At 41.6% G+C, this 14896-nt stretch overlaps 1 protein-coding gene across 6 annotated transcripts in view; it reads right to left on the reverse strand.

Annotated features, from left to right (window-relative positions):
* The window catches only part of ASNS (asparagine synthetase (glutamine-hydrolyzing)), a 17448-nt gene extending 12382 nt beyond the window's left edge, over positions 1–5066 (reverse strand). The window contains exons 1-2 of one of the 6 annotated variants that reach the window (XM_017817772.1): positions 4949–5066; positions 2664–2947 (exon numbers count right to left, since the gene is read on the reverse strand). In XM_017817772.1, coding sequence (XP_017673261.1) covers positions 2664–2912 — 249 coding nt within the window. In that variant the 5' untranslated portion in view covers positions 2913–2947; positions 4949–5066. Of the gene's footprint in view, positions 1–2663; positions 2948–4343; positions 4447–4651; positions 4804–4948 lie in introns of those variants that run through there. The other 5 variants (XM_017817771.1, XM_017817770.1, XM_017817769.1 and 2 more) reach the window with 5 other exon arrangements.
* Between the last annotated feature and the right edge of the window lie 9830 nt (positions 5067–14896).

The raw sequence follows: 14896 nt of genomic DNA on the forward strand, positions 1-14896 counted from the left end.
AGAGTGGAGTGAGAATATGCAAGAGGAACAACTCTGCAGACACCAAGGTCAGTGAAGGAGGGGGGGAGGTTCTCCACGTGCCAGAGCTGAGGTTCCCCTGCAGCCCGTGGTGCAGCCCATGGTGGAGCAGCTGTGCCCCTGCAGCCCACGGAGGTCCACAGCGCCGCAGAGATCCCCCTGCAGCCCATGGAGGAGACCCATGCCAGAGCAGGTGGGTGCCTGAAGGAGGCTGTGACTCCACGGGAGGCCCATGATGGAGCAGTATCCTGGCAGGGATCTGCTGACCTGCAGAAAGGGGAGCCCATGCTGGAATAGGTTTCCTTGGGGCCCTGTGGGGAACCAACGCTGAAGCAGCCTGTGCCTGAAGGAATGCAGCCTCGTGGAAAAGTGAACCACGCTGGAGCAGTTCATGCAGAACTGCTGCTGTGGGATGGACTCATATTGGAGAAGTTCATGGAGGATTGTCTTCTGTGCAAGGGACCCCATGCTGGAGCAGAGGAAGGAATCTTCTCCTTGAGCAGCTGCAGGAACAACATGTGATGAACTGACCATAACCCCCACGCCCCATCTCCCTAGGCCGCTGGGGGGGAGGAGGCAGAGCTTGAGAAGGAGGGAGGGGTGAGGGGAAGGTTTCTTTTTTAAGACTTATTTTACTTCTCATTATCCTGCTCTGATTTTGTTGGTAATAAATTCAATTAATATCCCCAAGCTGAGTCTGTTTTGCCCATGACAGTAATTGGTGAGTGATGTCTCCTGGACCTTAATTCAGCTCATGAACCTTTCACTATATTTTCTCTTCCCCATCCACTTGTGTGGGGGAGTGATAGAGCAGCTTTGGTGGATGCCTGGCATCCAGTGAGGGTAAACCCACTACAAAAGTATTACCCAGTATGATCTCTTAGGCAATGAGACTGACTCTGTAGTCTTAAGGAATTATGGCAAGTTTTCAGGGATACACTTCTATCTGAGGATGTGAAGCTGGAAACACATGACCCCGGTCTTCAGAAGCACTAGCCAGCCAGTCTCAAAAAAAAAAAACAACTCTAAACACATAGACACTTGCAACATCTCTGCAGGGTAAAGTATTTCAGAAAGAAACTTTGGTTTACTTATGCAGTCACTGCAATTCCTCAGTGGTTTTTTTATGCACAGAGAATGTCCTTCTGCCTAATCTTCCTCCATTCCTCAAACTAGCCTTTTCACTCTGCCTGTGCAGATGGAGTCGGGGAGGAAGCAATTGGCTGTCAGACTTAGGTCAGTCCAAATATTCTTCGTGTTCTTGTGGTGCTTCTCTAAAAGTCCTTTCAATACATACAAGACAAAGAGAAGTAGAGGGTTTCAATACAACACTAACAAGACAAGAAACCCCACAAAACCAATACTCTAGCATTTTAACTTAAGTTCTTTGGTTTTAATTTTATTTATGGGGCAGTCTTAGGTCAAATTGAGCCAACATTAAAATAACTACGTCATTGCCCTAAACAAGACGCCTGTTTCTCCAGTGATCCTTTCCTAGATAGGTTTCAGCCACAAGCTTGAAAGAAAAGTCTCATTATAAAGAAAGAGGATACATAACGTAGTGACAATGACCAAACAAATTCCTGCAGCTGGCAATGCAAGTTTTGCATAATTAAAGTCCATTTGAGACTGTGTGTAGCATAATGGAGAGTAATTCTTATTGCTTTCAACAGCAGAAAAGCCACAATGCAAAACACTGCAAGTATTACAGACTGTTGGTACATTTCACATCTATTGCAGGGCAAAGTTTATCTCATCTTTCAAACAGCCAGATACTTGAAGACTGGGAAAAAAGATAAAATCTCCTGCCTATTCAGTCAAATTCCCAATGACACTACTGATGTCACTGACATGACTAACAGGATCCTGAGTCCGACTCCAAAACTGTGATATTAGAAATACTATGACATCTCAGGTTATTCATACATTTCTGATACTACCACACTTGGTATATGATACACTTTACACATTCATTCAGCATGATTCGGAATCAGACACAATTTTAAGCTGCTTTATACATCAAATTTGGATTATCTGAATCATCTTCCCAAGTAACACAGGCAGCATGGACATCTCAGCAAAGGGACGAAGGCCCACTGACAATGTTTAGCCCATCAGGGACATTCGGACACTTCAGGAAGTAAGTAAAGTTGCTGCTAGTTTTGTGCCTAAGAGACTTACTTAGGTGGCTCTCAAAAACCCCACAAAGAATCTGGCTTTTGCTGCAGACATCTAAGGACTTTGGTAGCATAATGGAAACAACTTGGAGTTTGACGACTCAAAATAACTGAAGAGCAAGACAGTCTAAAAGCATTTGCATTATAAAAAGGGGAGAAAGAAGTTTGAAATTCCCCGACCCAAGAGATAATAAAGAATGTATCTTTATTTAAAATTGATCAAACCTGAACATACAAATACCTATTCCCCTTCTTGTCAATTAAGAAGTGATTTTTTAGTATTAAAGACTAAGTATGTTACTAAGCCACCAAAATCACAGCTCATCATTACTCCTTTACCAACTTTAAAATTTTTTTCTGACATTCTAGTCTACCACATTTTAAAGATTTTCTGAATATCCACTAATTTTTAAATAAAAAAATAAAAAGACAAATAAAAAAAAGCCGTATCATCCATACAACACTTACTTGTTTGAAATTGTAGATTTCCCCATTGTAACACAGCCACAGATACGGGAATTTCTTCACCCGGATAGGCTGCATACCATATAACTGATCAACAACTGCAAGGCGGTGGAAACCAAAACAACAGTTGGTGAAACCATTGACGTTCTCAAAACGAAATGCATCAGGACCTCTGTGTGCTATCTTCATGGCACTGAGACACTGGACAGAAAGGCATTCATCGCTCCCAAACAGGGCCCAGATCCCGCACATTGTGAGGCTGTTGTTGTACGCGCAAGTGGAGAACCTGTTCAATAAAGATACGAACATTACAAGCAAGAGCTGACACTTTATATTGAGTCTGGTTGAGAGGGAGCTCATTTTTCCCTCAGTGCTGTGTTTTGTACTGGTAGTTAGCGAGGTGATAGTATCACATCAGGGTTTTGGCTACTGCTGAGCAGTGCTCCCACAGCATCAGTGCTCTTCAATTCCCCCTCACCAGCAGGCTGGAGGTAGGCAAGATGTTGCCTGATCATAGCCAGGCAACATACCCAGGACAGCTGACACAAATGGTCCAAAGGGATATTCCTTTTCATATGATGTCTGCTCAGATAAAAAAATCTAAGGGAAAGGAGAAGGAAGGGGGGCATTTGTTATTTATGACGTTTGCCTTCTAGAGCAATCACTATGTGTGCTGAAGCCTTGCTTCTCAGGAAGTGGCCAGATGTCGCTTGCTGATGGGAAGGAGAGAGTAAAATCTTTGGGTTTTTTCTTCTGCTTGTTTATGACGTTCACTTTTGCTTTAGTAAACTGCCTTTATCTCAACCCATGAGGTTGTGTTGGGCTTTTTTCATCATATTTTCTTCCCCCACCTACCCCACCCTGCTGAAGAGGGGAGTGATAGAGTGGCTTGGTGAGCACCTGGCATCCAGCCAAGGTCAACCCACAACATACCTACAAAACACAGATAACAAATGTAGGTTATTAATCACTTAACTGCCAAGAAGACTGATCAAGAGAATAGCAGACTTTACTAAGTAAAACCTGTTTTGCCCAGAGTATGATAAACAAACTTTGAACAGCAAGAAATTAGGTTTAATTTTTACCTTTAGATACAGCAAGGTTGTCTATGACTTGTTTCACAGAGCACAAATAGAACAAGTAATTACTGGGAATATAGTATGATCTCTTGAAGTAACATCATCTCAGCAGAAACATTAATGGTCCTTTCAATTTCTTGCCTTTACATACAAAGGGGGTTTATAACAAAGACGGACGCTCTTTAGCAAGACCCGTAGTGACAGGACAAGGGGGAATGGTTTCAACCCAAAAGAGGATGGGTTTAGACTGCAGTTCCCCAGCAGCGTGGTAGCCCCAGATGGGAAAGATGTGAAGGAAGCAATTGTTGAAGTGCCGTGCTCGCCCCGGCATGCCTTTTGCAGTCCAAGTGTCCCTGGAGATATACACAGGCCTCATAGCTGTTAGAGTAACAGTAGAGGTCTCTAATAGCACAGGTGGGCTGCAGCTGGGGACCTCCAGATCAAGTGATGTTGCTGAGGACCTCCACCCGAAGGGGCCATAAGGATTAGGGTTCAGAGAGCACAAAGCCTACAAATCCCAGGGACTCTGGGGCTGTAAAAGGCGTGCCACAGTGTTCCCTCCCTCCACATCTTTCCCACCTGGACAAGTGATGGCTCTCCGCACCTCACCCTCAGCACATGGAGCTAGGCTCTCCCACCAGCTGGAGCGTCCTCCCGGGAACGCACGGTCTCCGTGCGACCGCGGGTACCGGGAGCAGGTTCCCTCGGCGCACGCTCCTGCCCCGGGCTCCCTGGGCACGGCCACCCCTCCCTCCGGCGGCTGCCGCTCTCCGGGCCCGCCGGCCCCGCCAGCCGGGCCCCGCGGCCGCTGCCCCGCAGGCCGCTCTGTGCGGCTCTGCTCGGCCCGCGATCCTGGGGACGGCGGCCCCCGGCCGGCCCTGCCCGGCACAGCCCCGCGGCCCGCTGCCTCACCCGCTCCGCTGCCTCACCCGCTCCGCTGCCTCACCCGCTCCCGGCCGCCGGCGCACGGAGAGCCGCCGGCGCACGGAGAGCCGCCGGCCGCACCACGCCGGAGGATGGAAGAGGCGGCTCCCGCCGGCTCCTCCCCCGCCGCCAGCTGCTGTTGAAACACGCCGCGAAGTTTCATCATGTGCCTCCCTGCCCTGCCCTTTCGCCCTTTTCCTGCCCGCAGGGCTGGCGAAGCGGGGGGAAAGCACGGCCGGGACCCGCATGCACATCTGCATTGACACCCCCATCTGTATCCGTAGCCGCATCCGCACCCGCACAGCGGCCCTTCCTGGCGGCCCCGGCTCGGGCTGCCCCGCGGCAGGGCAGGAGCTCGCAGGCCGAGCAGTCCTGGCTCTGGCTCCTTCCCCAGAGCGCTGTGAAGAAAAGCGTGCACCAGCAGCGCTGCTGGGCGCGCTGGGCGTCGCTGGGCTCATGAGGGCGACTCGCAGCCATCAGAAATCCTGTCTCTGCAGATCTTGTGTGGCTTGTGTGGTGTCCAGTGCAAAGAGTTTAGACACCTGCATTGCCTTAAAGCCGCTTCATTTGTTCTGGGAGAGGGAGTGCGTGCAAAGCTCGCACCTTTGGAAGCGTTTGCTGAGGATGTATGATTTTGCTGTGCAAAACTCAGTTCTGAATCACAGACACAATGGGTAAAATAGGATTTTGGTACTTGAACTCCGTTACTGGACAGTTTTGCGTGTTTGCCTTTGAGAGAGCTAAAGTAAATGCAATTCAACTCTGAAGACTAGGATGTGAAGTGCTAAATACACCCCTGTGATAAACTAAGAAAATGATTCGAGCTAATTAAGAGAAAACAGTGTAAGGTCAATATGACCTGGAGAGAAAAGAAAAACAAGTCATAAAACTTAATTGGGCCCCTATAAAGAGAAAAAAAAACAAGTTACCTCCCTTTTACCTTGTGTAGGATGTATGGTGAGAGAATTTTGTTTAGTTAGCTAGATAATAGCACCTTTCTTAAAATTTATAACTTTGTATAGATAACAAGTGAACATCTGGTGAAAGTCTGACCTAACAATGTGTAATGTTTATACTCACGTATCTAACAATGCGTAATGTTTCTGATTTAACAATATATTATGGAATGTCTGTAATGTTTATACTCACGTATCTAACAATGTGTAATGTTTATACTTATGTATAATGAATATTCATGTAGTAGCTGGAAATAAATGTAGAACAAATGTCTTCTTTGGGTGTGACAGGCGTTGGGAGTTGTTGGACCCCTTCCCTGATCACCCAGCGCTGAATTTGCTTTTATCATATAATAAAATTCTGATTGGAAATTGCCCGATTGGGTTTCTATTTCTCACACCCCCTAATTCTGCATGTATACTTCAAGAGAGCCATTAGTAATTTGCATGCATATGCTTTCATAGCTAGTTTTAATGCACTTAGTGTAAAACTGCAGTGCTGTGCATAAAGTTCTTCAGGTCATGCAGACTGTCAGCAGTAAGTGTGGTCTGGGTGTAGAATTTTAAAAGGACTTTTAAGAAGCCATTAAAAGATATTTTTAGGCTTTAGAAAGAAAAATGTGTTGAAGTGTCCTGTGCATGAGAAGTAGACTCCAGTGCTGATCAGGAATAGATATAGGATAGTTGTGTGTGGCACAGCCTCACCTGAACACAGGACTGGCCTTGGCAGAGGCCGTGTGTGCAATTCTCAGAGCTGTGCACTGACTGGAAGATGGAGTCACTGTGCATAGAAGAGTAATGGTTGTGCTGGAGAACACCTTATATCTTAGTGTTCTGATTTTTTTCCCCGTATATCTAATTGTCACTCTGCATTTTGAAAAGATACAATAAATACTGGACAAATGTATTATCCTAGGTTGTATTTAGGGTGTTTGCTTGTTTGCTAGAGACTTTTGTAAATTGCTATTTACATCTTCTTTTCTCTGCACAGGAAAGATTTTTGGATGGGTCAGATTAGGTTTAAGTTGTTGCCTGGGCATTTTCATTCAATGAACAATTTCTAGTTCATAACTAGATCTCATATAGTGCTTTATGATAGTAAGTCACAAAACATTTGCTAAAATAAGAATATTTTCATGGAGAAACTGAAGCAGGGAAGTGAGAAGCAACTTGCAGAAAGTGGTCCAGTAAGGCTGGGCAGATACAGCCAGGGAAAGAGCAAAACCTCCCAAGTCCTCATTAATGTCTGCATCATTAGGGCGCATTGGGTAACAGTCACATCTTTATCCTCCCCTTTACTTTCACTTCTGAAAACCGGGGATAGCTGCGTTTCACTATGTCTTACATGTTAAATTCCCTATTTTAATGGCGTTAATGGGACTAATGGTAGAAATACTACATATGATTTGTTTTTAAACACTGGCAATATTACTGTTTTGTAGTTACAATGGTGCAAGTAATAACTGGTATGTCCCTGGCCTTTTCTGGCCTTTTCTCTACTATTGTCAAGTAGCCCATTATAGTCTGTTTACATTGTGTTGTTCTTCAAAATCCAATCTTTTTTTTCCAGGATATCTGCAGACAGCACTAGATGTAATTACACCCCAGTCTCACACCTCTGTTCTTCTCAAGTCACATGAGAAACCCTCTGGGTTTTTTCATTCCTGCAGACATTACTATTGTGTAATAGCTTTACTGAAGCATTGTCTTCTCCACTCTTCTCCTTTAAAACTGATTTTTTCCTCTATTTTTGTTGAGAGAAATTTAAATTGATGCTAGATGGGTGGAGAGAACAGGTTTGAATGTAAACGCTGGGTGCCATTAGTAGCTAGGAGACTTTGCACTCATGATATCATTTGTTTAATATCTGAGAGTAACGACTTGGCTACAGACTAAAACCATTTAAGAATGGCTGAAAAACACTGTAAGAAAGTTCCTGATTAATTAGTTAGAAAATGCTTGCATTAGTTTTGTTTCTAATCAGCTGAAATGAAATGCTAATAGGTTTCTCTGCAGGCAACAGGTAAATGAGTAAATGCAAGGTCCATAATGTAGAACGAATGTGCAGCCTCGTGACTTACACTGAGCTTTTCACTGTCAGCTCAGTTCTCAGTTGAACATTGCTCATTAATGAAATCTGTGCTCCTCATTTTTTCCCTGTAAATATACACATCTTTGCTGCATCTGTTAGATATGGTGCCATCAACACGCCTGGAAGACTGGAAATACGTGAGTTTTGTGAGATTGGTGAAATCTGTTTGAAGAGGAGACAGAGCTGAAGGGGAAGTGGAGAAGTCAGACACTGTGATTAGAGAGACATACAGTGAAGGTCTTTTGCTTTCACTGTGGTTAACAGAGAGTAGCCTCCTGATGGTAACCCTCATGATTTCTGCCTTTTTTCCTGAGAGAACACATTTCATCTCCTTTTGTGTTGGTGGCTCTCCCAGCTCTGTTCTCATCCTTTGCTCTCACTGGAGCTGTGCAAGAAAACAAGATCTGAATTAAAAACAATGGCCAGACTCAAATATGAGAGAAAGACTTTCCCTTTTCTGTCAGCATCCAATACATATTCTCTGCAGTTTCTTAGGCAGGAATTGAAGACCTTTTGTTGTTGGTCAAGGTTATCACAAGTGGATTCATGGGCCAGGTCATTATGATGGGCAGGACTGTAAAACATCAGAAATTCTATTGGTATGCATCAGCTCAGCCTTGTACCAGCCCTTTACACATAAATTACTAGTAAGTAGCAGTGGAACATTCTGCACCCTACCAAACCATCTATGTAGTCATGGACTGTTTAAGATGCTTCATCACCAACAATTTGAGAGGTAAAAAAGACAATGCTGAAACAATTTCTATTTTTGAAAAGTAGAAATTGAAGATTGTGGTTGTGGGAAGGAGAAGGATGCATCTTGTCTACAATCTTAGGACTCCCTTTGCATCCAGAATCCAATTTTAGCTTGGACCAACTACTTGGACCAGATGGACTCTCCATCTGGCCTTGAACACATTGCAGTAGCAAGACTTGGCTTTTTCTTCTCCAATCCTAACTTGTGTAATAATGGAGTTGTGGGAATAGGCAATTCCAAGTTTCCGGATACCTCAAACTATACTTTTCGCAGCTCTCAGTGACTGAATGTTGATGACATGAGCTGGGCAAAGATCACCAAGAATCCTGTATTTTCCCATCTGAATTTTTTCCTTGATATGTTTGCTACACAAAACTTTGCCACACATTGTTACAGGCCTAACTGAGTGGCATGTGGTACTATTGGTTTGCTCGTGATTGTCAGCATCTACAATTTACTTTGGTGTTGAAGTCTCTGTACTTTACTTTGTGTATTTATATCTATTCCTGAATGTGCTGTAATAAGAATCTAATGCCATTCTTGGTGCAGGGAGTTAGTGTATGGCTTCATTTCCACCAGGAAAGAGTGACTTTAGACAGGCATTGCTACACGATCCAGCATTGTAGAAAATGAAGTGGCAAATGCTCTTTCTGGAAGCAGCCTAGTCTATTTTCTCTGACAGGGACTGAGCTTGAAAGCAGGAGGCTGTTTCTCTTAATGGAGCCACACAGAAACATCCATATACCATGGCAGCATTGGCAGCCTGTTATACACTGGGACAGATCAGTGGTGGGCAGGACTTAGGGGAAGGTGGAGATCAGTTCCTCCTCCCCAGTCTCATGGGTTGATATAAATAGCATAACTCATACCCTGGCTGTCTTTCAAATATAAAGGCTTATTGGATACTTGTACATTCACCAGGCAATAACTGTAGTGCCAGGTGTTCTGGCAACACATCTGACATCTGAAACATGTGATTGCATGTCAAGGACATGTGTATGCAGAGAGCAAAGATCTTTGCTTATATTGGTTTTCTGTCCCCAGGAGACTAGTAACACTATGTGCTCTTAAAGTTTGAGTGCTTGCACTCAAAATCTCAGGCAGAACTGTACTTTAATTTCTGTATCTGAGTGGAGAAAAAAAAAAAGAAAAGACAAACTGTCAAATTCAAAAGCTGTTTGAAGATCTGTAGTTTGAAGTAAGGTAGGCTCCCATTTGTATCACTTAGTCTGGCTTTTACCCAGTGGAATACACCACATGCCAGAGAGCTTGCAGCTTTTAAATAACTTATCAACCTAACAGAGCTATTTGTTCCTATAGTTTGAATATATTTATTTTTCCTTTTTTTTTCCTTCTCTTTTTTTTTTTCTTCCTTTTGAAGACATTTAAAGGACATGCAGTCTACTTGTCTCTCCTCCAGACAAAATCTTTTCTCTCATAATACAAATAGTACTTGTCTCTCCCACTGGGAGTTCCTATTGCTAGAGTCTCTCTTATTTAATCCTTTTTCTTTCCTTTCTGCTTAATTATGTTAAGCTTCAAAACAAATAAGACTTGCTCTGACCCTGGAGTTAAAGGTCACAGTGCTACTGAAGTGTTAAAAGAAAATCTTTTCTAGAGCCCAGGCATTCAGGACTTCAGTAAAGTACTAGGAAGACACGTCTAGTGTAGCAGCAAGAGAGAACACAAAGTGAGGTGATTTGTTATTGCCTGCACAAAAGACTAAGCATTTTTTCCCTACAGCCGCATCCTTTTTTTAACATCCCAGCCCTTCCATTATCCCTCATGTTTCTTAGCACAGACAAGAAAGGGTTGTTGAAAGAGCTGTTGGCCATACAGTGCACATGGCAGGCACGGCATATGGCATACCAATGGCTCTATTGTCGGAAGGCCCAGGACCACAGAGGAATGAAACATTGCTGACTTTAACTCAATAGTGGTCTTGGCTAATGAGAAGGAATCCACTGTAATTCATTCTCCTCCTGGGGAGGAGGAGAGAGAAACAAACCACAAAACCAAACACTATAAGTATGCTTTTTTAACCACTTAGAGATTAAGAAAGAAAAATTAGCTGTCTGATACTGACTCTGCAACATAAAACAGCATAATTCTCTACAGTTTTAGAACCATAATAGTAGAACTAATTTAAATTCTGGTTCTTTTTTATACAGTGGTAAAGATTGGGTGTCAGCTGAATTAGCATTTAAAGTAACTCCTGTAGTCAATACTAAAATCTTCAGTTCACTTTTACATTGTAATTAGCCCATTGTGAGATTTTGCCCTGTTCAATAGATGTTTTGTTTAATACAAACAAGATTTATTTTCACCTAGAATACAACTAAATTCATCTGTAAGAGACATAGTTTGCTGGTATAAAGCTGTAACAGCTAAATTCATGCTTGAATATATATAACTGAGTTTTAAAATACACTAAAATGTATTTTTTTAGCTGGAATAAATGGACATAATTCTAATAAAGTTATTTTGACACCCTCAGTTGTGCTGCTTTAGTCTTTTAAAGCACTGTATTTAATTTTGTGATTTGCGTCTTGAGGACATAAGAAGTGTTTGGTAAAATGTGCTAAAAAGGAACCTATATGCTCTCTTAAGTAAAATTAAGAACAATAAAGAAAGAATAATAACAGTTATTGAACACTGCATGAGAATTATTTTTAAAGAAAGTTAGACAGTCTTTGGTTTATAAAAGATTGAGGAACTATTCTAATACATATGACTGTAGCAGCTCTTTCTCATCACTAGGTCGAGCTATTACCTCAAAATGAGAAACTGTCACCCTGCTAGTACTGTTGTTACCAGAAACAGAGGTGTAGAACAAATGCAACAAAGGTCTGCAATGAAATAACCAGACTGGCAAATGTAACACTGCAGTGTGGAAAATAAAAAACTACACTACCACATGTACTAAGCCAATTACTTCTGTAAAGAAAAAAACTAATAATGAAAGAAATTTCTCCCCATTTTCTCATACAGGTACACATTAAAACAGAGCTCACTTCACAGTATGTCTTAGCAATTTTGTTAAATCCAGCAGCATTGAGCCCTTCAAATGTTATATAATTATTACAGCTACTTACTCTCCTTTTTTCCTAGGAATTAATTCTGAATTCTGTACAGAGGTAAAACGTCTGTTGTTGTCCCTGCTATCATATAAACAGTAACATCAAGTGTCTCTCCTCCTGTTTCTTCCGTAACAAGAAACTAACAACAGACTTCATAACAATAGCTTTGTTTCTTTACATATAAAAAGAAGAAAGAGAATTCTTCCTGAATCAAAAATAGAAAATCAAAAAAAGAGAAGAAAACCAATTCTAAAGGAACTCAAAATGCAGTACCAATTAAAAAGGATTAAAAGAATTAAACAGGAGAGTTAGTTCTGCATTCCAATTCTTACTAAACAATATCTCATCTCTTATTGCAGATGCCAGGTAATAATGTGGTTTCCAGTATTAATTCCAACATTTTTATTAAGCTTTCTTTTTTACCAAAGAAAAGAAACACAAGTCAACAAAAATCTTCTATCAACTCTCATAGAAATGCAGTTATATAAGACTGATACCTTATAGCAGCATTACTTGGAGTCCTGGTTCACTACAACCCTCTGAACCTCTTTGCTTTTGACAGGTACCAGACAGGCAAATATAATAATCTAACTGCAAGGGTTGGCTACTCCTTGATCTGTTCTGAAATATATCTCTCTTATCAGAGTTTTTATTATTAGGAAATATATTATTTTATTGCTATTGTAGGATTGGGCAGAGAAAATATTTGCACTTGCCCTAGCTAACTTTTAAGTTGCATGCATATGTAAAATAAACGGAAATATACTTATCTATACAGAAATATATCAGTAATAAGAATAAAGAAAGATGCATTTTTCTAAAGTGCTTAAAGAAGGTTTTGTGAGGCTATTTCTACAAATAAATCAGGGTGAGAAAGTAAATTCAGGTATGGGAGCCTGACTATTAGCACACTGATTAGTGGGATTTATGTCCCACTAAGTAGCATTCCTTGAGAAAATGCCTGGGCAAGGTAATAGAGTAACACTTGCCAAGTGCTACTTCTAAGGAGCAATATGGACAGGGTTGACATTTTGGTCCATCCACCATGCAGCCCTCCGGGGGAATCCCAGCAGACTTCCTAAGCTGTCAGTGCTCCTCCATGCCTTCCCATCACTTTCCACAGCACTGAAAGTGAGTGTGATTTTCTCAGTTTCATGATATGAAAATCTCATTTCGAGGGCTGCAACACAGCCCTCAACTTACTTTGAATGGTCCCAGGCACAGTTTCATCCATAGAAACATAGATGTAGCCCAGACCGTTCTGAAGTGGGTTTTGGGATAGGTCTGTAAACAGGATAGAAACACTGTGACAAGTGCTTTTCTTGCAGAATTTCCAGAATGACCACCTAATACATTTTGTCTGATACTTCCCATCAAAATAAAAGACGTTTAATATTTTTTTTAGTTTTGATAATGAAAAAATTCCCTTTATTTCAAACTTTTAAAAAATGTTATTTTAAATTTCACATTTTTTTAGCAAGATTCAGTAGTTAATTTCTTATTCTGCCATTCAAAATGTATCACTGAATTTTTTGGCACACACTGAATATTGATCTGGAAGTTTACAATGGCTTGTTTTAAGACAATTATTTGTTGCAAGCAGATCTGGTTAGCACAAACAGCAGCATAGAGATTGTACAATTCTTTAAATGCAGACAGTACTTCTAACTTCAGTAACGTGTATTATTTCACTATTGGCAGTTCCACTATTGTTTGTTCGAGAAATACAGTGAGTAAAGTTCCATATCATAACAAGATGTCAGACTTTCAGCCACCTGGTGTTCTTACACGTAAAAGAAAGGTGGGGTTATACACTCATGGAATCCCAACAATCTCTGTTGGGAGGGACCCAAAAGGCTCATCAAGTCCAACTCTTAAGTGAATGGCCTGTACAGGGATCAAACCCACAATGGTGTTATTGGCACCACGCTGTAACCAACTGAGCTAGTCTCAGGGTTTATTATATTATATTATACCCTATTTCACACAGTAATCACAGCACGGTAAATAAATTATTCTTACAGCTCCATATGTGGTTCTAACTGTTCCAGGAAACCACAGCACTTTCCTAAAGACCTTTGTTCTGTTTAGGAATTAGGGTAGGTATGTGTAACATGATCTTTATAACTTGATCCAGGTCCAGTGTGCCTCCAATTTGTGGGTTCACAAGTGGGCACAGAATGAGTAATAGGTTCTGTAGAGAAGAATGGCCTTACTAAATGTGAATGGTCAAGTTAGTGAGGTTTGGGGGTTTTTTTATAAATAGTATTAAGCAAATAAGGTATTCAATTTAATCTGGTTGTCTGATCAAACAGGAGTGAACAGAGAACACAAAAGTAGCTTTCAGTCAAAATACATGGAAATTACTCATATAATATTTTCATGGTCTTGCTGATGATCCATAAAAGCAATGGCATAAACAGACTCAATATAAGACCATTTATAATTAAACAAAGTGTTAAGAAAACAAAATGGTGTGTAGAATTTGATCTGGTAAAGCTGATAACTTATCACCCATTAGCTTGTAGAAAGCTAGCTACAGAAGGAAATCACGGTTTCACCGTAGATATTTATTAGAAATCCAGTTAAATATTTAAATGTTATGTATGTAGTCAGTGACTTATCAAATTGCAGAGCCCCACAGCAGCTGTTGCATTTTGCCTTCCACCTTAACTTTGTGTCAGCTTTCCTATTTAGAAACCTGTGTTCCCAGACTCCTGTGCATGGAAATGAGGAGAGTCGAGAGCAGTAGCTGATCTGTGAGTGGGCTTTTATGGTTGGTCCATACTACAGAGTGCTCTCCAGAGGATGTAGATGTGAAAATGCCCAGACAACTACCTCATGAAGACCTACCTAGTGATGAACAGAGGGATTAAGGACCTGCTACCCTGCTTTTGCCCTGCCCCTTTTGGAATCATGCACAAAACAGTCTTTATGTTGAATATGGCTGGCCCTCCTAGGCAAAGACAGATCTCCTTCTTTTCTCTTTACTGATGTGAAGACCAAAGTGATTGATTTCCTTTTAAATTAAAATACTAGAAATTTAATTTCCCTCTCATTTGTTCCTAGCCACACATGCCAGAAGGTAATGATATGAATCTCCTTGACATATTATCATGATATGATTGTCCCCCACCTCTGCTGGGCATTCTCAGCACCTGAGGAGCCTCCTGTAGCAGTAGTATATTTATATAGGAAGTAACTGTGGTCAAGCAGATCTGAATACCCTGCAAACAAGAGAGCACCAGGCCTGCTTCCCCTTTCTGACTCAGAACAAAAATGGCTTTCCCCTCTATGTATCCACCCACAGGCAGTGTGTTATGCAAAGCAGTGCTGAACAGTAGAAGG

Source organism: Lepidothrix coronata, unplaced genomic scaffold (assembly GCF_001604755.1).
Source record: "Lepidothrix coronata isolate B3197 unplaced genomic scaffold, Lepidothrix_coronata-1.0 Scaffold62, whole genome shotgun sequence".
Taxonomy (NCBI): Eukaryota; Metazoa; Chordata; class Aves; order Passeriformes; family Pipridae; genus Lepidothrix; species Lepidothrix coronata.